The sequence below is a fragment of the Monodelphis domestica genome, chromosome 4, assembly GCF_027887165.1.
Source record: "Monodelphis domestica isolate mMonDom1 chromosome 4, mMonDom1.pri, whole genome shotgun sequence".
In the NCBI taxonomy this organism is placed as follows: Eukaryota; Metazoa; Chordata; class Mammalia; order Didelphimorphia; family Didelphidae; genus Monodelphis; species Monodelphis domestica.
In genome coordinates, this window is record NC_077230.1 from 25,010,200 (window position 1) to 25,032,850 (window position 22,651).

General features: G+C 41.3%; 1 protein-coding gene across 2 annotated transcripts; it reads right to left on the reverse strand.

The window, feature by feature from the left end:
* Positions 1–18,773: 18,773 nt before the first annotated feature.
* MID1IP1 (MID1 interacting protein 1) lies at positions 18,774–22,079 on the reverse strand. 2 transcript variants are annotated; one of them, XM_007493345.3, is made up of 3 exons: positions 22,015–22,079; positions 21,345–21,566; positions 18,774–21,003 (listed from the first exon to the last, which is right to left on the reverse strand). In XM_007493345.3, exon 3 carries the CDS (start codon positions 20,576–20,578, stop codon positions 20,012–20,014), a length of 567 nt encoding a protein of 188 aa, XP_007493407.1. In that variant the 5' UTR covers positions 20,579–21,003; positions 21,345–21,566; positions 22,015–22,079; the 3' UTR covers positions 18,774–20,011. The 2 variants fall into 2 exon arrangements, with proteins under 2 accessions (XP_007493407.1, XP_056682221.1); XM_056826243.1 differs by lacking the exon at positions 22,015–22,079 and adding an exon at positions 21,904–21,972.
* Positions 22,080–22,651: the final 572 nt, after the last annotated feature.

The window sequence follows — 22,651 nt, forward strand, 5'->3', positions numbered from 1 at the left end:
GATGAGAGTTTATTGGATTTGCCTATGGCCGGTAGATTTGAGATGAAGACCTAGCTCTTCGGGCTCTGAGGTCAATAAATGCTTTTTTCTACCAAATATTACATAAGGAACTCCTTAGAAAACTAGATTAAAAAGCTGTTCTAAATTTAAGACCATCTTATAAGACAGCCACCTTCATCTTTATAATATAATTTGCCAAATGGGGAAAGTCCTCAAATTAAATATCTGCTAATAAGGAAGAAAAGGCCATTTTCCAAAGACAGAAAATACTATCAAATATTTCAATGCTCAGTAAGAGCTGTCAGGTTTTAATTGGCCCTAATGAGCTCACCCACAACCATATAGCATTCTATGCCTCAGTAGAATGGCATTCAAAAAATCTACGATGTTATTTCCTACCTTTGAAAATAGTAAATGAATCACTGACAATTCCTCCCTGTTAACCAAATGCTCATTGATAAAAAACATGTGTCCATTCCAGTAGACTTGATATTCAAAGCAAAATTGCTTCTAGGGCAAGAATTCTAAATCTGTAGTCCATGAATTTTAGCATCTAAAAATAATTTATTATTTTATAATGATTTCAAGATAATTTGTTTCTGTGTATGTTACTTAAATCTATATTTTACTTTATGCATTTGAAAACATTCTGAGAATGAGTTTCACCAGATAACCAAAGAGGTCTATGACACAAATAAGTTAAGAACCCCTTGACCAAGGGCAGAATGATAACTCAGGAAAGAACCAGACCTGGAGGTGAGGGGTCTTGGGTTCAAATCTAGCCTCAGATACTTCCTACCCAGGCAAGTCCCTTGACCCTGATTGCCTAGCCCTTACAACTCTTCTGTCTTAGAATGAATACTCAATATCTAATTCTAAGACAGAAGGTAAGGCTTCAAAAAAACAGAAACAGAAACAAACAACCTTGCTTTGGAGACTCCTTTTTAAACATAAAGTTCATCCATTTAGCTTTCTAAAGCAAGGTAAATATCCCTATAGATTTGCTTGTATTTTCCCCAACCTTTTTACTAGCAATCAGGTTCTCCAGGTTCCTTTAGGTCAAAGATAAACCCAAAGGGACTTTTTACAACACCTGTCTTGTCTAAACAAGTGACAATAGGACTCCTCTCCAATCAGAAACCTTTCACTGTTTGGGATTATTCTTTTTAAGTAAAATTTAGCAGATAAATTTGGAAGAATAAAAGACAAGAAAAGGATCTGGAAAATTTGAGAAAAGAAAGGAATTGATAACGAGAGAACAGGAAATGAAACAAAATGCTTCTGTTAAATGTAGAAATCAAGACCAAGACAAAGAAAGATATTTGCAGCTTTACAAGGTATTAAACAGAAATTCAGCTTTTTTTTTTTAGCCTCTTCAAGTCTGTGGACAATAAGAAGATCATAGTAAGGAGGATGAAAGACAATTTTGATTATTAGGAAGTATTCATATATTTCATTTATTTGAGAATAAAGGAAACTATTTTTATTAGGACAGCCTGAAAACGTATCCAAAGTCCTGCTATTATTCTCCCTGAGCTAAATTTTATTAATTAAGTACAGGTCTTCTAAGAGCAATGTCTACATGCTGATAGCACTCCTTATTACCCCAAGGATCGAATGCAAATTCCACCACTCCCCACAACTTGACATCTTCCTACCTCTCCAGGCTTATTACACATTAGTCCCTTACTCCTTACTTTCCCCTACCTTTCAAGTCCTCTGACACCTTACATGCTTCCTCCACTCCTCCCTCCATACACTCGTTGAGTGTCCTCAAACAAGACACTCCATATCTTGGCTTTGAACATTTTCGCCATCTCCCCCATGCCTGGATAGCTCTCCCTCTTCATCTCCATGTCCTAGCTTCCAAGGCTTCCTTCCAATCCCAGCTAAAGTTCCACTTTCTAGAGGAGCCTTTCCCAAGCTCTCTTAATTCTAAGGCCTTCCCTCTGTTGATTACTTCCATACGTGTGCATATGCGTGTATACATCTCTCTTGTCTGTACTTAGTTGTTTTACATGTTATGTGCCCATTAGACTATAAGTCCCACCTTCCCCAGGTCAGATTATCAGATTATCTTTCTTTCTATTCCACAGTGTGCCTGACACATAGGACTGACTAATTCAATGTACTCTACAGTCCAGTGAAATGAACCTTTTTGAATTTTTCACAAATGACTCCCTATCTCCCATCTGCTTTCCTTTTAACAGGCTATTTTCCATGTCTGGAATGTTTGCTGTCCTCACTTCCACCTCTTGGAATTATTCAAGACTCAGCTCAAGAGTCACCTTCTACAAAAAGTTCTTCCTGATTCCCACTAGCTGCAAATGCTTTCCTGTCCACGGTTAACTTCTGTCTGCGTTGTACTTAGTTGATCTTGTCTATACTTCTATTTATGCTTTCTCTGATTGTTTCTCTGATTAGAATGCCAGCTTCTTAAGAGTAACAGTGGATGGGGGCAGCTGGGTAGCTCAGTGAATTGAGAGCCAGTCCTAGAGACGGGAGGTCCTAGATTCAAATCTTGCCTCAGACACTTCCCAGCTGTGTGACCCTGGGCAAGTCACTTGACCCCTATTGCCTAGTCCTTACCACTCTTCTGCCTTGGAGCCAATACACAGTATTGACTCCAAGACGGAAGGTAAGGGTTTTTATAAAAAAAAAAAAAGAGTAACAGTGGAGTGGCACCTCGGTGGCATAGAAGATAGAAAGCCAGACCTTAAGTTGGGAGGACCTGGGTTCGAATCTGATCACAGGCACTTCCTAGCTGTGTGATCGTGGACAAATCACTTTACCCTTGCTCTCCTGTCTTAGAATTGTTACAAATAGAGAAAGTAATGATATGGGTTAAAATGTCCCACAAACCCTAACACATAGCTGTAAACAATCAAAAGAACATGGAGACAATAACTAATTGATTAATATGTGGCCACCTTTCAGATAAGACATATGGGTGGCTTAAATTCACAATTATGAGAAAATTCCTTATATCATATCACCTAAATCTTGGTAAAGGTGGTTCAGTTTCCCAGTCACACAGGACCAGATTTAAACAATGCTCACTTTCCACAATCCCTGCCCTCCTTAGAACCTGTGCAGAATCAGGCAAAAGTATACTGAAGTTACCCCAGGTTAACAACCCAAGTCCTTACCATATCATTAGCATATCATTTACATTGCCGCCGCCACCCCATCAAAGTGGGCAAACAGAGTGAATCTTGGGTAAAGCCATCAAGACCAAAGTGAACCATGGGTAAATTGACATCAGTTCCTTGGGGACAGTAGGGCAACAATTATCCAAACAAATGACCCCTTCCTTTTTAACCAATGAAGATAAAAGGCATTCCTGACAACTTCTGGGGGTCTTTCCACTGCCAAACCTTGTCATCATCATGGCCACTCAGTCACCATAACCATACCACTACCATTCCTCCCTAAAACAATAAAACTCACTTGCCACGGAGATTGCCTGAGTCAATAATTCTTTGGACAAAACTCTAATCTGACCTTCCAGCTCCACATCATTTTTGGCACCCAATGTGGAGCCCATTTGTCTTTGGCTCTGGCTCTCTCCACCCTAAGTTAAGTGACAACCCCTTGCTCTGCCTCCCTTACTCCTTCCTTCATATTGGGGGGTTTTCTCCCATCCCCCAGCACCTGGACTTAGTTGGGGAGCCAAGTTGGGCCTTCAATGCTAGCAAGCTCCTATTGGGGGGACATCCTACCAGAACCTCATGTTTGGGATCTCAGCAGAACTCATTCTCCCACTGCACCCAGAACCAGGGCTGACCTGACTGTCATTGCACCAGTTTGAGGCCTGGCAGAAATCAGACTGACACTGCACCTCAGTTCTTCTCTCTCCCTCCCCTATTTCCTGTCTTTGGGGCCTTGGCAGGCTGCCACTGCCCCACTTCCCTGTCCTCCACTGTGGGACAGCTGATAAACGTGGTTCTTTCCATTGCTGCAAAATGAAAAAGTTAAGGCTAGCAAGTATGTGATCATTGGTTTTGATTAATTTGACTCTATTGTTACTGTAGGAAAATCTTTGTCTTGTGTCCTCTTTAGTGTTATTTGTACATTTAGTTACCTTGAAAGATTTCTAGAAGAAAAATGCAGTCAGCCAGAAAGACTACAAAAAGCTGCAGTCAAAGAGCTAATATTCTGGAAAAGATGAATGAAGTTTTATACTTAAGAAGGAATTGTCCCAGTGAATCGAACCAACTCCCATCTTGGGTTTTTGGAGGGAAATCAGGTTATAAAAAATTCTGCAAGTTTCTCTCTGTCGTTGCGACCCTGGCTACAGTGGAATTACAGAGAGAAAGTTTTAGAAAACAGAAAGAATTACAGAGAGAAAGAGTGAAGTTTTGATGTACAACTCTGTAGAGGTCATATTGAGGAAAATAAGAGTTAAATTTCTGTACCCCTGAAGACTGGTTGCCCCATTTTTTTAGTGCAATGAAGCAAAGCTAGTTTGGAAGTAATCCCAAAAAGAAAGGGGGGAAAAGGTATCCAGAATGAAGACACAAAAACACAAGCAGTCTGAAGTTTAAATTTACCTGCTACTTAATCCTTTCTTAACAATGCAATATCAATGTGCTTAGTTTTAATTTATGAGCATGAAACTGAATTCTGCCTAGTGCTCCCTGGCCGGCCGTAGGTCAGGTGCAACCATGCACCCCCCTTCCACTTTTTTATGGTATTGAAAGGGGGGAATGCACTGTGAGTCATGGATGGCTTCCTGAATCTTGACATGGAAGCATGGAAACCATTTTCATCTGTTAAAATTCCAAAGATATAACCTGGACGTGAGAATGCTACCAGATCATCTCAGGGCTATTGTAGCAAGAGCAGACTTGGTTAACAGGACAGCTAATATAATTCTGGGAAAAGAGCAAACATTCCATACTCCCCACACTGAGGACACCTCCTTACCTCAGATCAAACCCAGCATCTTTGAGCTAGCATGCTCACTTCTGTTTTAGGATTAGTGACATTTTGCGATTGGAGGTAAAAATTCTTGGGACTATAATTCAACACTGTTTTGAGATTCGAATTCTGGTGTAGTGGTCTGAGGGATCATTAAGTCATTAATCCACTCAGAAGAAATGTGATGCTGAATCATGACAGGTAAAAGCTTTTATCTGGAAAAAGTTGAGAGGATAATCTCAAACCAGCTGAAATGGGATCCTCCCAACTTAGGTAAATAGAAATGTTCCCACCTGATTATTCCGGAGTCTGGCTGGGAGGTGGAATTGGTATTGCATGATTGATTGCCAACTGTGACTCTTACCTGAACTCAAACAGAGTTAAGGGTGCCAGTGTACATGGGATAAATCACTCTGTAGCTTTCAGGCTTATGCCTAAAGGGCCTATTTTTGATGCTGTTGTCATTCTGTCCCTGCCTTTTCCTTTTATATCCAATTTCTATAATCAAAGCAAGTGGTTAATAGAAGAGATGAGCCGATGCAAATAGGTAAGCTATTTTCAATCTGAATGTGTAGTAAATGACTAGAGTAAATCAGCATTTAGACTTCTCATCTGTCTATTAATGCATAATCCATAATATTAAATTGATTTGAGTGTGTTTAACAATTACACAAGTTTTTCTATAGGCAACCCATTTGGTATACACTATTCTCTGTATATAACTAGGAGTTACTTACTTAAGTGCATCTATGACGCACCCCAAATTTTTGTTTCAATTGGAGTACCAGTCTTTTGAAAGTTAATTCATTTGTGTAATCATTGAACTTTGGAGAAGAGAAATTTATTTGCAAAACAAAATGTTATTACTTTGTTTTCATCTGTAGGACAAGATCTCTAATAGTATCTGATCCTCCTAAAGGAACTAGAATGAGGGAGTTTTTCCCCTGTTACGATATATGACATTGTTACAACCATGTCTCTCCTTTTCCTTTCATAGCAACTCCTGCCATCAAGACAGAGAAGTAGTAGAAGTTTTCCAAGTACAATGTTAAATCTATTCTTTTAAAAGTTGATATAGGAGCATCTCTTAGTTACTATAATAAGATACAAGTATGAAAAATCCTGGAAATTTTTTTTGTCCTTTAGATATATCATTTTATTTTATTTTTTATTGATTTGTTAATTTAGAATATTTTTCCATGGTTGCATGATTCATGTTCTTTATCTCCCCCCCACACCCTCTCCTGTATCCAATGTGCAATTCCACTCTGTTTTACATGTTATTATTATTATTTGCACTAGGGTGATCATTTAGAGTCTACATCCCTAGTCATATTCCCATCGAATCATGTTGTTTTTCTTCTGTGTTTCTACTCCCACAGTTCTTTCTTTGGTTGTGGATAGTGTTCTTTCTCATAAGTCCCTCTAAATTGTCCCGGATCATTGCATTGTGCTACTCATAGAGAAGTCCATTACGTTTGATTGTGCCACAGTGTATCAGTCTCTGTGTATAATGTTCTCCAGGTTCTGCTCCTTTCACTCTGCATCAGTTCCTGGACGTTGTTCCAGTTCCCATAGAAATCCTCCAGTTCATCATTCCTTTCAGCACAATAGTATTCCATCACCATCACATACCACAATTTGTTTAACCATTCCCCAGTCAATGGACACCCGTTCATTTTCCAGTTGTTGTTGTTTTTTTTTATCACTACAAAAAGCACAGCTTTAAATAAAAGATCCTGGCATTTTAATCTGTGGTGAAACTATAATATAAGAATAGTATTCTCATAAAGAGATATGAAAGTAATAAGCTAATTTTCAGAAAGCAACAGGATTAGATTTTTTTCTCAAACAACTGTGATTGGCTTCCAAATGCATCTAGTATGAACAGAAGAGATCGTTTTACAAATTAGATCCTCATAAACTTTTAAGATTTTTATGTAAGGTAAATAGCAAGTGCTATATAAAACTCAAATTCTCTGAAGTTTCGGGATTAGAGTGACCTATTTAAAAGATTGTATTAAACTGTATTAAGTTGAATCTAGGAATCTCTACAAGTGATTTGGAACCAGAGATTTGAACCTCCTTTAAAGCTGTCCTGAGAATGAAGCCAGTACCAGAATACCTAAGAGAAGTTATCCAGGAACCAGATATGGGACATTTGGGACTCAAAATGTGCTGAGTAAATGTTAAGAATGAGAACTAGGACACAAGAAGACTTGATCTATAACCTGGCTTACTAAAAAGTAGATCTCTCATACTGAAAGCCTTTTCCTTACCCTTAGTGAAAGGGGAAGGGGTTCCTTGGACCCCCTCCCCTTCACCAAAAAGGAGGAATGTCAGGTGAACCCCTTGTTAATGATCCAGCGCTCTTTTAGGACTCCCTTAAGCCCTTCCTTCCCTTGAGCACCTGGTGGTATTCCCTCATATCTTTTTCCTCTTACTATTGCTTCTTTTGCTATTTGGCCCTTGTCTATTTAGTTGCTTTGTTAAATTTGTGGCATCTGAACTTTCCCAGTTCTAGTTACAGATGATGGCTACTGAGTGACCAAGTACATCTCCGACTATTGGACACCACTGCTGTTACTTTCCATTCTCAGAAGCTGTGTGATGAGCACCCCCACCCTGCCCAAGTAATACAGGACCCCAAGCCCATGCCTAATCCTGCGTCTCTGTTCAGGAGGAAGTAGTTCCAGAAGGCTTCTGCCTCAGTTCTTGTTCTGGGTCTTGTGTTATTTGAAGCGGGAAATGCTGTGAGCTGAAATGTCCCACAAACCCTGGTACATAGCTGTAAACAATCAAAAGAACATGGGAACAATACTTAGTTGCTTAGTATGGGGCCACCTTTCAGATAAGACAGCTGGGTTGCTTAGATTTATAATTATGAGAAAACTCCTTACATCACATCACTTAAGTCCTTGGTAAAGGTGGTTCAGCTTCCCAGTCACACAGGACTAGGTTCAAACAATGCTCAGTTTCCACAATCCCTGCCCTTTGTAGAGTCTATACAGAATCAGGCAAAAGTAACCTAAAGTTGTCCTAGGGTGCTTACTATATCATTTACATCCTATTTACATTGTGGTTTTCACCACCCTTTTTTCCCCTCCAAACTGGGCAAACAGAGTGAGTCTTGGGTAAGCCATCAAGACCAAAGTGAACCATGGGTAAAGTGACATCAGTTCCTTGGGAACAGCAGGGCAACAACCCAAACAAATGACCCCTTCCTTAGCAACTAATCAAGATAAAAGGCATTCTTGATGACCTCTTGGGGCCTTTCCATCTCCAAGCCTTTTCATCACCCCAGCCACTTAATCACCCTAACCATACCACCGCCATTCCTCCCTAAAACAACAAAGTTTACTTGCCATTGAGATTGCCTGCATCATTAATTCTTTGAACAAGACCCTAATCACACCCACCCCACCCCCATATCAGTAAGGGTTAGAAATAAAAGACCAGTTTACTTCTGTCTTTGTATCTCTAGACCTTACCATACATAATACTGCTAAAGAGAAGGCATTCAATAAATGTGAGCTAATTTATAGTAATTAGTAGTTGATGTCTATTTGGATTTGGACCTACATACATGTAGAGCACTTCTGATAAGCAATAATATTTTTTGTATGATTTGTATGATTGAAAATTTGTTTCTCTAAAAAAAGGAACTACATATCCCAAGAGCCCACTGACTTCCTGTCATTACATACTTCCTATAGACAGAGGATAAAGGGTGTGGACTTTGGAGGCTCCTCCTCTCTTATGTAGAATCAGCAGTGATGGTGGTGAATGGGGATGGCTTAAAATGGCTAACCAGTCATGGGCATGTGGTCCTTATTTTGTATCTTCTTTATTCCTTGATTTCTAGTGATCATTAATAAATCTCTTAAGATATAATATTATTATTGAGATTTAATTTTAACTTTTACACATTTCTATAGTACTATGTGCCACACACTGGCTGTGTGAGCCTGGGCAAATCACTTAACCTGTTTGTCTCAGTTTCCTCATCTGTAAAATGGGGATAATAATAGCATCTATCCTCCAGGGTAAAGCTCACACAACCAGTAAGTGTCTGAGACTGGATTTGAACCAGGTCTTCATAACTCCAGGCCTGGAGATCTATCCACTGTCCCATCTAGCTGCTCCCATGGCATGTCTCTATGTGCAAGAATCTTTGAAGTCTACTTCTGAGAGAACAGGCATTGAAGTGTATTAAAGACCCTATTGGAACATGTGTAGACATTCTGTAACTAGTCTGGTCTTTGCTAATCACAGTTAGGAGCCTTCAAAAAAGAACTGGAGATGAGAGCCTGAACCACATGTTCTGTTTAGCTGTTCAGCCTTGGAGGATCTCTTGGTTGCTTTTAGCGAGGGATCCAGTGAGAGATAATGCCACGTGAGGAGAGGCATTTGGCCTCCCTTCTGAGGCCATGTAACCCTGTGAATAGATGCCTGACTTCTTTTCTTTTTTAAGTTAAAGTATGAGTCTAGGCAACTAAATGTTTCAGTTTGATAAAGTCCTGGACTTGGAATCAGGAGGACCTAAATTCATATCCTGCTTTAACCACTCCCCAGTTATATGACCCTGGGCAAAATCACTTAACTTCTATTTTCCTTAATTCACTAGAGAATGAAACGGCAAACCACTGTAGAATCTTTGCCAAGAAGATCCCATGGGCAAAATGATCCACAGGATCATGAAGAATCAGATGTGACTGAACAACATAAGTCTTGAAAGGTGAGGAGAGCCAGCCCCTAAAAATCCAGTAATGAGAGTCCTCCTTTGGTTTTGCAGCCAATCCAGTATCTTGCCTCTGAGGATCAAGGAGTGACTTGTGGGTCTTAAAGCCTAGCCCAGGAGTAGTGAATTTGATAGGACTAACACTAGGTAGAAACTCAACTAAAGCAGGCACTTGCTGCTTCTTGCCTAGGCTATTACAAATTGCCTGCTGGCTGGTCTCCCTGCCCTAAGTCTTTACCCAATCCAATCCATCCTTTACAAAACCATCAAAGTTATTTTCCTAAAACACAGCTTTCAACCATGCCTTTCCCCATTCAACAAATTCCTGTGCCTTCCTGTTACCGCCAAAATCAAATATCAAAATCAAACCCTCCACTTAACTTTTGAAACTCTTCATAACTGCCCCCTTCCTTTATTCTCAGTTTTTATACCTTCTTCACCTCCACATATTCTGAAATCCAGTGATACTGGTCTCCTTTAGGCTCCTTGAACAGGACAATTTTATCTTCTCACTCCTAGCACTTTCACTGGCTGTGGATGGGATGTTTCTCTCCTTACCTCTGTCTTCTAGTCTCCCCGGCTTCCTTCAAGTATCAGCTGAAGTCCCACCTTCCAGTGAAGTCTTTGCTAGTCCTCCTTCATTTTCATCCCTTTCCTATGGAATCATCCCCAATTTATCCATATATATATATATATATATATATATATGTATATATAAATATATCAATTCCTCCATTTGTATCATTCATACATATTTGTTTTGATTTATTAACATTTGATTTATTAACATTGATGATTAACATTTGAATGTTATTTTCTCCATTAGATTGTAAGCTCCTTGAGACCAGAGACTATTTTTTTGATCTCCAGAGCTTAGCACAGTTCCTGGCACAGAGTAAATTTTTAATAAATGCTAATTGGCTACATTTGAAAATACTCTCCTGAGAGGCCTAGTAGGATAGAGGAAGGAAGGTGTGCTCTGGTGGTACTGGGTGGGGAGGAAGCATTTACACTTTTGTTCTTGTTACAATTTTTTAAAAATTAATTAATTTTTTGTTTGTTACATTAAAATTTCCCAGGTATTTCCTTCTGAACCTCCTCTCTCTACACCAGAGGAGGCATCATTCAACCAAAGTGTACATGTAAATATTTTGTCTATATACATATATATGCTATATATGTATATATACATACGATATCTTGTCTATTTCTATTTATCAATTATTTCTCTGGAGGTAGACATACATAAGCCATTCCTTAAATATCTTCTTACATCTTTGAAGCATATATTCATTCCTTTGTAAAAAGTGGTGATGTCAAAAGGTTAAATGGAACTGTGCCACTACTTACTTGCAGCTGACAGTGAAGGGAACATAGCCAGTGAGGACTCAAGTTGCTAACACAGGAGTAGGGGTATCTCCAAAACTTCTGAGGGTACTACAAGAACCTCATGGGGGGAACATATCAGCCTGGCTCTGGAAGACTGAATCAGAGCACACTCACTGTATATATGTTCACCTGGAATTTAAACATGGTACCTTTAATGGTATATTTGCCACACACACACACACACATAACAGCAAAAAAAGGCTGCTGAGCCTAGGAAGACTATGGCTTCTATTTCCTGACCCATGTGTGTAAAGTAGGTTTATTCCCGGCTTTTTTTTTTATTGTATTGTGGTCCCAGTTCTATGACTCTATCCCAGAGTCCTCAAGGAGAATAACTTAAAGCTTAGACTTGTTTCATATTTAGACTCTCCCCAAAAGGAGAGTGAAAGTTACTAAGTGCAGATCAAGCATAGGATAGTTACTTATTTCCTTTACACAAAAGGAATGCTTATAACACAAAATACTCAGGAATACACACTGACAGAAGCCGTAAATTACAAATCCTAGTATCCTCTCCTGAGAGGTTGATGCTTACGTTGGCATGTTACCTTCACTTCAGCATTGCACTGTCCAAACAATTCTGTTAAAGTCCATGTCTTCTGGCATTTGGGCACAGGGGTTGTGCTCCTTTTCCTATCAGTCGTCTTCTTGTGCAATAAAGAGTTGCAATGGCCTTATGACTCTGGCACTTTGGTGCTACAATGGTGGGGCATTTCCCGTAGGGTACCTAGCACTGACTAAAAGACCCAGGAACTGCCCACTCCTTGAACTCAAAAGGTACTTCCAAGGCTAAAAATATCCATATTTGGGTCTAGTCATCTGCAATCAGGCAAATAAACACAAAGCAAAAGGGGCACCTAGGGTCTTGCGATCCCCATTCAGGTTCACATTTGCTTTAGCAGCTATGCCAATCAGTCAATAGACACTTATTAAGCACCTACCATGTACCAGGAAGGCATTGTGCTAAAAGCTAAGAATAAAATGAAAGACAAAGGAGTCCCTACCCTTGAGGAGCTCATTCTAGGATCTTACTCTGTAGCCAGGGATTGGCATTTCCATTGGGGTGAGGAATTGTACCTCTCCTCAACCCATTATAGGAAGACCCAGAGAAAGAGTTCTTAGCCATACATCCAGAAGGGTAGAAGCAAAGAAAGCAGAGGCTAATTCTCCCTTTAAACTAATGCAGAGACAGACGGGATGGGGAAAGGGAACCCATTCCCAGTTTCCTTTATCATTCCAAAGTGCCAAGGTCATAAGCTCTTAACCAGAATGTGGTGTCCCATCAGGAGTAGACCAGGAAACCTCAGATGAAGTGCAGATGATGGAGGATGAAATAACCCCATTATGTATAAATATGTGTTTGTTACAAAGTTTATTACATGTAAAAAGGGGCAGCTAGGTGGCACGATGGATAAAATAGTGGACTAGGAATGAGGAAGACTCATCTTCCTGAGTTCAAATCTACTTACTAAATATGCGATCCTGAGAAAGTCATTTAACTCTGTTTGCCCTCAGTTTCTCATTTATTAAATGAACTGGAGAAGGAAATGATAAACCCACTTCAGCATCTCTGCCAAGAAAACCTCAAATGAGGTCACAAAGAATTGGACACAACTGAAATGACAGCCACAAAAGTCACATGTAAAAACAACAAAAACAGCAAACTCAATTCTTCTACAAGACAAATAGAATATTGAAACATAAGAAAGAGCCACAGAAGATCCTTAGAGCTTTACATGAAATATAAGGAAATATTGTAGAGATTTCATCCTATTTCTTTTCTGTATATATTAACATCCATGATTTATTCTAATTCCAAGGGGTCTCAATGTAGTAACTATTACTGATGCACTGTAGAACATTATCTCTACACCATTCATAGGGCCAGTTCTAAACCACTCAAAGTGAAATGCAGGATTAGGGAAATATTGGGGAAATCAGGAACAATCCCTCAGGTAGCTTGGTATAGGGAAATGTACTTTGGACTCAAGGTCAGGGCATAATTCCAAGTTTTGCCATTGTGCCATAGCTTTTTACATTGGGCAAGTGTAGGAGAGCCTGTTAAACTAGGATTGCCCCATTTCATTCCATAGTGTCTGGTTTGCAGAGTCCATGACTCTTCTTAAAGTATGCAGAGGATGTATTTCCTTCTTAGAATTTTGTAAGTCCAAGTGTTATTCTGAAGGAAGAGAGGAAGGAGGGATGGAAAGAAGGAAGAAAGAAAGGAAGGAGGGAGGAAGAGAGAGAGAGGGAAGGGAGGGAAGAAAAAAGAAGGAAGGAATAGAGAAGGATGGAAGGAAGGAAAGGAGGAAGGGAGGGAAGAAAGGAGGGGAATAGGAGAGTATGGAAACAAGCATTTATTAACTGCTTATACATATACATGTATATACATACATGTGTTTAAATTATATATGTGAACACGGTATGTATATACATGTTAAGATGATTGAGTATTGGAAGTTCATTCTCCACTCCCCAGCAGAAGCAAAGTATTTGTGGAGCACACAAATTCCAAGGAAAAAAGCTATAAGAATTGCCATCTTTGAGGATCTTTGACCCTTACTTGAGAGAACCACTTATGACTTCTTCCTGGGAATGAAGAGATGGAGAGACAAAATTCCTTGAGAAGATCTGTATTCGTATTAACTGGTTACAATCATATACCAATCAACGTCATTTTAATTGCTTCTCTATTTCCATACCTAAAACTAGCTGAGGTCTTCCTTTGACTCCAACTAAAACTTCAGTGCCCAAAGGACCCTTTAGCATTTAGTCCATCAAAGATAAGATCCTCCACCTCTTTCTTGTTAGCCTGTCTCAAATGGTTGGGAAGACATTCCATTCTCATGCCTGTAATTTCCCTCAACTATTTAGAGTATGCAGAGATCCCAAAGAGTAGATTTGGCATAAGAGATGTCAGATAACTATGTGCACTGTCCTGGAACTCCTCCAAAAAGAGAAGGCATCCCTAACACAAGTCAAAGATGGGATTTGGGGACTTGTCCTACATACATAGAGAAAGCGAAGAAAGAAACAAGCATTTTATTAAGCCCCTATTTGCCAGGCACTGTGCTACGTGATTACAAACATTGTCACATCTGATCCTTACAGCAATCCTGGGAAATAGAGGGCTTTTTTGCAATTGGAGTAAATAAGGTAGACAGAGCTTCATTATTTTTCCCAGTCACGCAGCAGGGCTCTAAGGTCAGATTTGAACTCAGATTTTCCCGATTCCACTGTACCACCTAGCTGCCCAAGCTGTCTTTGGAAGCTCTTATACTATTACTCATATCTAGATGCAAAATTGGGGGACTGAAGCATTCTAGTTCCATCACTAATCCCTCTGAGGTGCTGGTCAGCTGTACTGATTGACCATGAACAAATCTCTTGTAGACATGTAAGTCTTCTGAAAGAATTTTCTCCTTTTTCTTCCCTAATCCATATGCCAAACCATCACATAATCATTCCCTTGGAAAAGGGTTTGTAGCCTAATATAGGGACTCAAAAGGGTCGAAGAAACAATTCAGTCTCCTGATCTTAAAATTGAGTTTATAATATAGCAATCAAACTGCTGCAATGGCTAGTCCTTACTTAGCAAGTCTATTTCTCAGGGCCTTAGTTTCCTCATCTATAAAATGGAGATAATACTCAAAATATCTATTTCAAAGGGCTGCTAGAAGGAAAGTGTTTTGTAATCTTTAAAGTATTAACAAGGTGATTTATGTATTTTCTATTTTTTCCCTTTTGTAAGAAATATTAGGGTAATATAACCATTAGGAAGTATCAAAGTAGTAAATTTTTTTTTAAAAATTAAAGATTTTAATTTTAATTAATTTTTTATTTTAAATTAATTTTAAAATTAATTTTAATTAATAAAAAATTAAAGATTAATTTAAAGGAATAACTTCCTCTTTCAATGATACATGAAACAAGATGGTTAAAAATTTTTCACACTCAAGTTGTTTGTTACTATGTGGGGTTATAAATAGACTCAATACTTTAAGGAAAAAATGTTTCCATCAGTTTTTAAACTCCAACAAGCTTTTAATTCATGGTTTTTTTTCCCAAATAACCCACCTGGATATTTTAAAAGAGATAACATACTGGATTTCCTTACCTAATATTACAACAAAGACCACATTTCCCTGCTCCTTGATCTGTGCTAATAAACATACTAGTTATTGTAAAGCAAACAGGATTTTACAATGGGACACTAAAAATATGACGGAGGGGAGGTGGTGGAATGCAATAGGTGGACTTCCTGCTGTCAGTTATTTCCTGCCTTACCTTGAGGTGGGGCACAGTGCACCCATCCCAGACTAGACCTATCATGGCTGCACTCCATCTGTCAGGACCTACCCTCTTACTTGGCTCCTATTAGAGCTGCCTTGATATACCTCTAACAATAATGCTAATTTTTAAATGAGCATCCAAAATGGGAACAAGATTCTAGAAGATCCTGACAGATTTAAGCCCTGAATTCATCTTTTGGAAAATTATCTTCTCCCGAGTCATAGTGGATAGAGTTCTGACTCTGAACCAGAGTTCAAATCCAGCCTCAAATATTTTAACCTCTATGTGATCCTGAGCAAATCACTTGATTGCTGTCTGGACTGTTTTCTCAGCTGTGAAATGAAGATAATGATAGTACAATTCCCAGCAAAGCATCTTTACAAACCCCAGCACCCCAAATATTCCTTTGGAATTCAGTTGCTTAATTCCATAGCTATTTAGTTAATTCGGGGCACCTAAATAGTATCTCTTAACAAGTAATAACTTCCATCATAAAAGCTGTCCGTAGCATGTATTAGGGGCTGGAAATACACTCCCTGCCTCTAATCACCTGAGAATTTGGAGATTAGACAGAACTGAGAACCACTGTGGGACCAAAATGTGAGATTCTCATTTGAGCCCCAAATTAATTTATACTTTTGTAGGCAAACCCTAAGGTCAGCTTCATTCGTTCAGCAAACACGTTGTGCTTGTTAGGGACAAGGTGCTCTGCTATGTTACAAAAAATGCCCAGAGATTTGTTTTTCATCAAAGTAGCCATGTTAGTTCAGAGGTAAATCAGATTCCAATCAGGTCCCACCAACCAGCTCTGCTGGTTAGAGTCCTTGAGTTCTTCCCATTCTAAACTGCTGCAGGATACATTTGCCTTCAGACAGAGGCTCTGATCCCTGGCAGCTTCAACTGCAGTGTTTTCAATTTGCAAAGCATATAAAGTGCCTGGAGAGTCTTCTGGATAAGTCCCTCGGAAATGCAGAGTCACTTATTTTGTAGCTTTAGAAATAATACTCAAGTTAAAATTGCTTGAGAAATTTTAAGGTCTCCTGTTTCAAGAGACAAGAAGCATTAAATCAGTTCTTTAAAATAGCTGAGTGGAATTGTGTTATATGAACCAGAGAATCTCTTCTTAAAAGAATAATCTAGAACCTATTAATAATTTAGAGAAATGGTTATTGGAAGGCTATGAGGGGAGCTGGAAGGAACCTTAGAGATGTTTAGGAAGCACCAAGGCAGCAGTGGATAGGGGACTGGACCTGGAATCAGGAGGATCTGAATTCTAATTTAGCCTCAAACACTAACTGTGTGACAAGTCACTTAACTGCTGTTTGCCTCAGTTCCTACATCTGTAAAATGGGGATAAAAATAATAGCACTTACTTCCCAGGCCTGTGTTAAGGATAAAACAAGCTATTGTAAAGCACTTGAGAAACATTAAAGCATTATATAAATGTCAACTATTTTAAAGTTCAACTTCCTCTTTTACCAGATGAGGAAACAAAAGCTCAGAGAGAATGGCTTACCCAAATCATAAAGGAAGCAAGCAGCAAAACCTCAATTTTATTATATATGTACTGCAATTTCTGCCCTGATGTCCCATGACATTTGGGAGTCAGTTTATTTTTTTTTAATTTGTTTTTTAACCTTTACCTTCTGTATTAGAATCAATAGAGTGTATTGGTTCCAAGGCAAAAGGGCAGTCAGGGCTAGGCAATGGGAGGTAAGTGACTTGCCCAGGGTCACACAGCCAGGAAACATCTGAGATCACATTTGAACCCAGGACCTCCTGCCTCTAGGCCTGGTTCTCAATCCACTCAGCCACCCAGTTGTCTCCCTCAGTTTATATTTTAAAGTACCATACTTCCCAACTAAAGTTTACTTTCTGTCACAGTGATCATGGAACCATTTTCTCCATAACTGCCACATTTTAATGTAGATTTTCCTCCCAAGAATAATCAAAAAAGGTTAATATTTCAAAAATCCATTTAAAACACAAAACCCAAACCTTTTAGAGCCTTGTAGTTTTATCCCATGTTCTCACTATTTCATGAAATTCCTACCATGCCATCTCATTTTATACTTTTCTTTTTGTCTGAAAAAGCAAACTAGATTGCCTAGTAAATATATCAGAGTACAATGTTCTTACTAATCCCCCACCCCTACCCCCAATTAGATACATTCTTCTAGTCATAGAGCTAGACCTCAAGGAGCTTTAGAAGTCATCTTATCCATCTGATCCCTTCATTTTAAAGATAAGGAGACTCAGGCTCACAAAAGTTGGGACCTGACCAAAGCCACATAAACCAGGATTTAAACTCAAGTCCTCTCCACCATCCCATACACTGCTTTCCAGTCCATACATTTGGTTCATGCTCACAGGTGCTATTTTTGGATCATTCTCAATTTTGCTCTTCTCATTTCCAGCCCTTTTTCTAAAAAGTTGATCAAGGGGACACAAAAGGTGAAAGTGCAATTTGCCCTACCCTGACATTATTACAGGGTAACTGCACAGTCATTTTCTGCTTTCCTGCCATTTAAAAAAAGCCTCCCCTTTTTCTGACAATGACCACAAGAGACTCATATCGATCATAAGTTCTCCTTAATGAAAGTTACACGGATACCAAAGTTAATCAAGAATGGTTTATGATTTCATGATCTATAATAGTTAACCTGGCAGTTCATTTGCCCAACCCCCTCTAAATTCAGAACTAAGAAAAGTGCAGAACAGAATTCCCTAGCCTCGCTCTATAATAAAAAGGGACAATGGCATTTAAGAAACATTCCCAAGGTATCTACTTGCCTGGTTTATCATATCTTGGTTCATTATTGGAGTCGGTCTAAATGAGAAATGAGGCAACTCTTAGTAACTTATTAAATCTGAATCTTCAAGGTTTTTTTTTTGGGGGGGGGGAGGATGGGCTGAGGAAGAAACACATTACATAATAGTAAAAAAAAAAATAAAGCCATATCTCTTAAAAGCAAGCACATGAAAATAGCTTTCAAGTTCAACTTTTAAAATGCTATCAGATTTAGCAAGGTATATGCTATTGGAGAGGTATATTTTCCATCTGATGTCAATTCCATTTAATTGCTCAATACCTTTAAACCAAGGGACAAATCAGCATTCTTTAGAACTCAATTGTTCAAAACTCTTCATCTGAGGGAAAATATACCTCTCCAATTTTAAAGAGACCAAGAAACTAATGCCAAGGCCTATCAGTTAAAAGCTTGCAAAACATGAATTAGGTCAATGATCTGGCCATCTAGTTGCTAACCATTAAAACAAGAATTTTGCCAAATTCCTTATATTTCTTTTGTTATTGTAGTACTTAATACCATAGTGACTCCAAATATATGAACAACAAAAGCTTGAATGTATGTAGATTTTTAGAAACACTTGCCTACTAAATAAAACTAAAAGATCAAGCCAGCACTTTTTGATACCAGAGAAAAAATAAAATTTATTGTTGCTTTAAAAATATCAATTAAAATTATTTATTGAAAACTAGTAATTCGTGGGATTTCAAGGATTGTATGCCAACAAAAAGTTTTGTCAAGATTAATACATTTCCTTACTTTTTTTAGAATATATTCTACATCTGGATAAAAAAAAAGTTTTTAAATAAATGTGTACATATATAACACTGGAACCCTTCATCTGTTCTACTTAAAATAAGCCAGAATTGTCATTCGGTTCCATTTTGGAAAACAAGTCCATTTTATCACAACAATTTTTATTATTTTCATTGGCTTTGTTGCAGCCTCAACTCATAGAAGCTAGCCAAGAAAGTTACTAGCTTTAGAAACGGACAACAGTTCTCCATGACGGCGCAAGGGACAAATGTGGCGAAAGGATGAAGGCGGCAATTGCACACCCTAACGTATGAAAATTAATTTAAAAAGTAGTACCGGTTAATGACAGACCTGTGCTCTGTTTTGTGCGTTTTGTCACAAGGGAATTAGCTGCAGTTTCAGAGCACCAGAAAGGGGGAATCAGAATACTTAGACAGGGCTATTGTTACAAAAAAGAAAAAAAAAAGTAGTGCAAAACAGGAAAAACTGATGCAATCTTCCAGCAGCCCTGCTGCCGCCTCAACCACCAGCAGCGGCCGCCAGCGCCGCCACGCCTTGGAGTGCTTGAGCTTCTTTTCGGGCACCCAGCTACAATGTAAAATAACTCTGCTGCTGCAGGCAGGTCCCCCGGCTTCCCCCTGCCACCTTTTTCACTCCCCAGAAAGGGGAAGGGTGGTGGAGGCGGTGAAATAAATGGCTTGGAAGGTGCAGGATAAAGGCAGCCACATCCAAAGGGTCCTAGGACCGTTCCGATCTATGCACATTTCCAGTCTTGCCTTCCACCACAGTAGTGTTCTCCTCGGCTTATTAGGCACCTCCCCCACCAAAAACACACACACAAAAAAACTTCTTCAGGTCACCCCAACCTTCTAACGCCGCCTGCGAACCACAAAACACAGCACTACCCGCTCCCTCTTCCATCCCTCCCCAGCCCACGTCGCTTGCTCGCTCCCCCCTTCCATTGGAGCCTTGCCCTTCATTTACACACGCCCCGCCGCGCAGGAAGAAATCATATTTAGGAGAGAAAAGAGGGAATAGAGGAAGAGGAGGTTAGAGAAGCGCGCGTAGAGGGGCCGCCCGCCCTGTCGCTTCCTCGGCCTCAGTGGCCCCAGTTGCCGAAGCCGATCTCCTGCTTGTATCTGTTAGTGAGAATGTTGGCTTTCCGGGTGAGTTTGGAAAGCACCATGTGCAGTCCCCGGAGGTGGTAGTGAAACTGCTTCTCCAGGTCCTCCTCCCCACCTTCTCCATCCTCCAGGCGGCTCAGGTCCATGAGAATGTCCTTGGGCTTCCAAGGGCCAGTGGGGGTCTCGTCGCCCTGCTGGGGGGTCTGCTGCAGAACGCCCCACTCGATGTCGTTCCGGATGGACTTGAGCAGCATGTAGTGACTGTACATGTCCCGGCTGGGCGAGAAGAAGCTCCCGGCAGCACTCCCGGGGCTGGGGGGACCCCCGTCTCCCAACGGAGTATCCCTCTCCTCCAAGCAGCCACCTCTGCCTCTGACCACCACCTCAACCCCTGTGTCCAGTTCTTGCTCCAGCAAGGGCACATCCCGCAGGAGGCTGGGCACCATGACTGTCTGGTCCATGTTATTCACCGCCCCGATGAAGCGGTTCATGGCGTTAAAGAGGGAGTGCTTCTGGTTGTAGGTGTCGCAGATCTGCATCATGGTGGTCAAGCGGGAAAGGCGAAGAAAGAAGGGAGGAAGGGCAGGCCAGGGAGAGAAGGTGGGTGGTGGGGGGGTCTGGGAGCGCAAAGCTAGGGTTGGCTTGGGTCGGTTTGGGTGCCTGGCCTGGCCTGGCCTCCGAGGTGCGAGGATGCTCCAGAAAGCCCGTATGCGTGCACACACGGACCCAAGCACACACACCAGGGCTAACCCGGCTGGCTCGGAGAAGACAATCAGAAAATCTTCGGCAGCAGCTTCGTAAGAGGCCTGTCCTCCCCGCCTAGTCCTCCAACTCTTCCTTCCCTAGTAGGCTGGAGCCTCCACAGGATGGGTGGTTCCTCTTGGGCCACAAGGAGCCGGGGAGCTCGCTGCAGCTGCGGAGGCGGGAGGTGGAAAGCCAGCAGCAGGTAGTCGGGTGGCGGTACCGGCTAGATTAGGAGGGCAAAGGAGATGGCGATTACTCATCCGGGCGAGGGTGCCCTTGGTAGCCTCCTCCCCAACATGCACCTCCCCTCCCCTCCCCCCTCTCCCTCTTTTTCTCCCAACCCAATTAGCTCCCCCCATTGCATCTGTTGCTAACTGACGGAAATCACTGGGTTCCCGGGGGGTGCTGAGCCCCAGCCCTCCCTTCATCCCAAGAGATGGAAAAAGAAGCAAGGGAGTCTACTCTCCATTCCCCAAAGGAGGAAAAAACTAAACTCCTGGGCTGGGGAACAGTCACCCACGTGCATGCACTGGAATGAGAGACAGTGAAACGGCTTGCACCCACCGGTAGTTTTCTCTTCGGTCCGCAGATTTCGGGCCGATTCAATGCCCCTGCTCTCGTCTGATGATTACTGTGGGTCTTGCGTTCGGTGGCCGGAGAGCATCTGATGGTGATACTGGCATTGACCCCCTCCCCATGCCAGGTGCCGCATTTATAGCTGCGGAAAGGTGTTACCGCGCAGGGGCCAACCCTCACGCCGATCTTCCTCCCTCCTTCCTTGGCAACCTGGAGAGATAAAAGGCCCAAGTCCCAGTGACCGCGAGTAACACTCAAGGATCTTTCTACACGCCGGGGTGGGCGGGGTCGGACAGGGCAGGGCAGAGTCTAGCAGAGCCGGGAGCCCGGGCTCCGCCTCTCGCCTGACTCTCGGGGCGGTGGGGGGAGGGGAAGCCGGCACTGCGGGTCCCCGCCCGATTTGGGGCGGGAAGGAGAGTTGGTTGGCTGGGACCGAAAGAGAGAGAGAGAAGGGGAGAAGAAGATGGGGTTTGGGGGATGTTAGGAGTCCCGAGTTGACGGGAGAGAGAAGAAAAGGAAGATGTTAAGATGTCTTGAAGACAAATACCCTATTTAATGAAAAGCAGGAAGTTTTCAGGCCCGGGCACTGGCTGGTGCAGCCGTGAGAGAAAGAATTGCGAGGCTGGCCAGGGGTCGGGACCCGACTTTAAAGTCCTACCCCTTAGTCATCGATCTCTCCGCCCTACTCCCTCAGGCACTGGCCTATTCTGGTCGGAAAGGAGCAGTCTGGTCCGGGGAATTGAGTAGGGCTTGGGGCTTGCCGCAGTCCTGAGTCGCCCTTTCGGTCCACCCCCACTCCCACCCCCACCCTCCAATTTATTATTAGCTGCCGGTAGGAATATATAGACTTGGGAGCTCTTCAGTGGCTTCCATCTCAGGACTCTTATATAAGGAGAAGAAAGACCCGGGGCATGCCTAGTCCACGTGGGAAGCCACTTCATCTCCACATGCTCCTGCAACCTCCAGTTGGTCGAGATTCTTCCTCCAGTTTACTCCCTACTTCCCCTCCCCCCACGCAGGGTCATTCCATCTTTCCAAATACTTCCCAGTGATAGGGTCTTTCCAGATCTTTTCCAGCAACAGCTGCGGCTCCACAGTTTGATGATATTTTTATAACTGAGACCAGAGACTCGAGCTCTCCCTACACTCAGAACAGTTTGTGGAGTTTGTCTGTGGTCAAAGTCTTTTTTTTTTTTTTAATCAGAGCTAGAGAACCAGATTAGAGGAGGTACAGTGTATCCTTTGGTTGAGTTGGGATAAAGGGGATGGGACTGTGGGATTTAACAGAGGTGAAT

Bases quoted from the DNA above. Each gene is read 5' to 3' on its own strand.
- MID1IP1 (XM_007493345.3), bottom strand. From the start codon at position 20,578: ATGATGCAGATCTGCGACACCTACAACCAGAAGCACTCCCTCTTTAAC.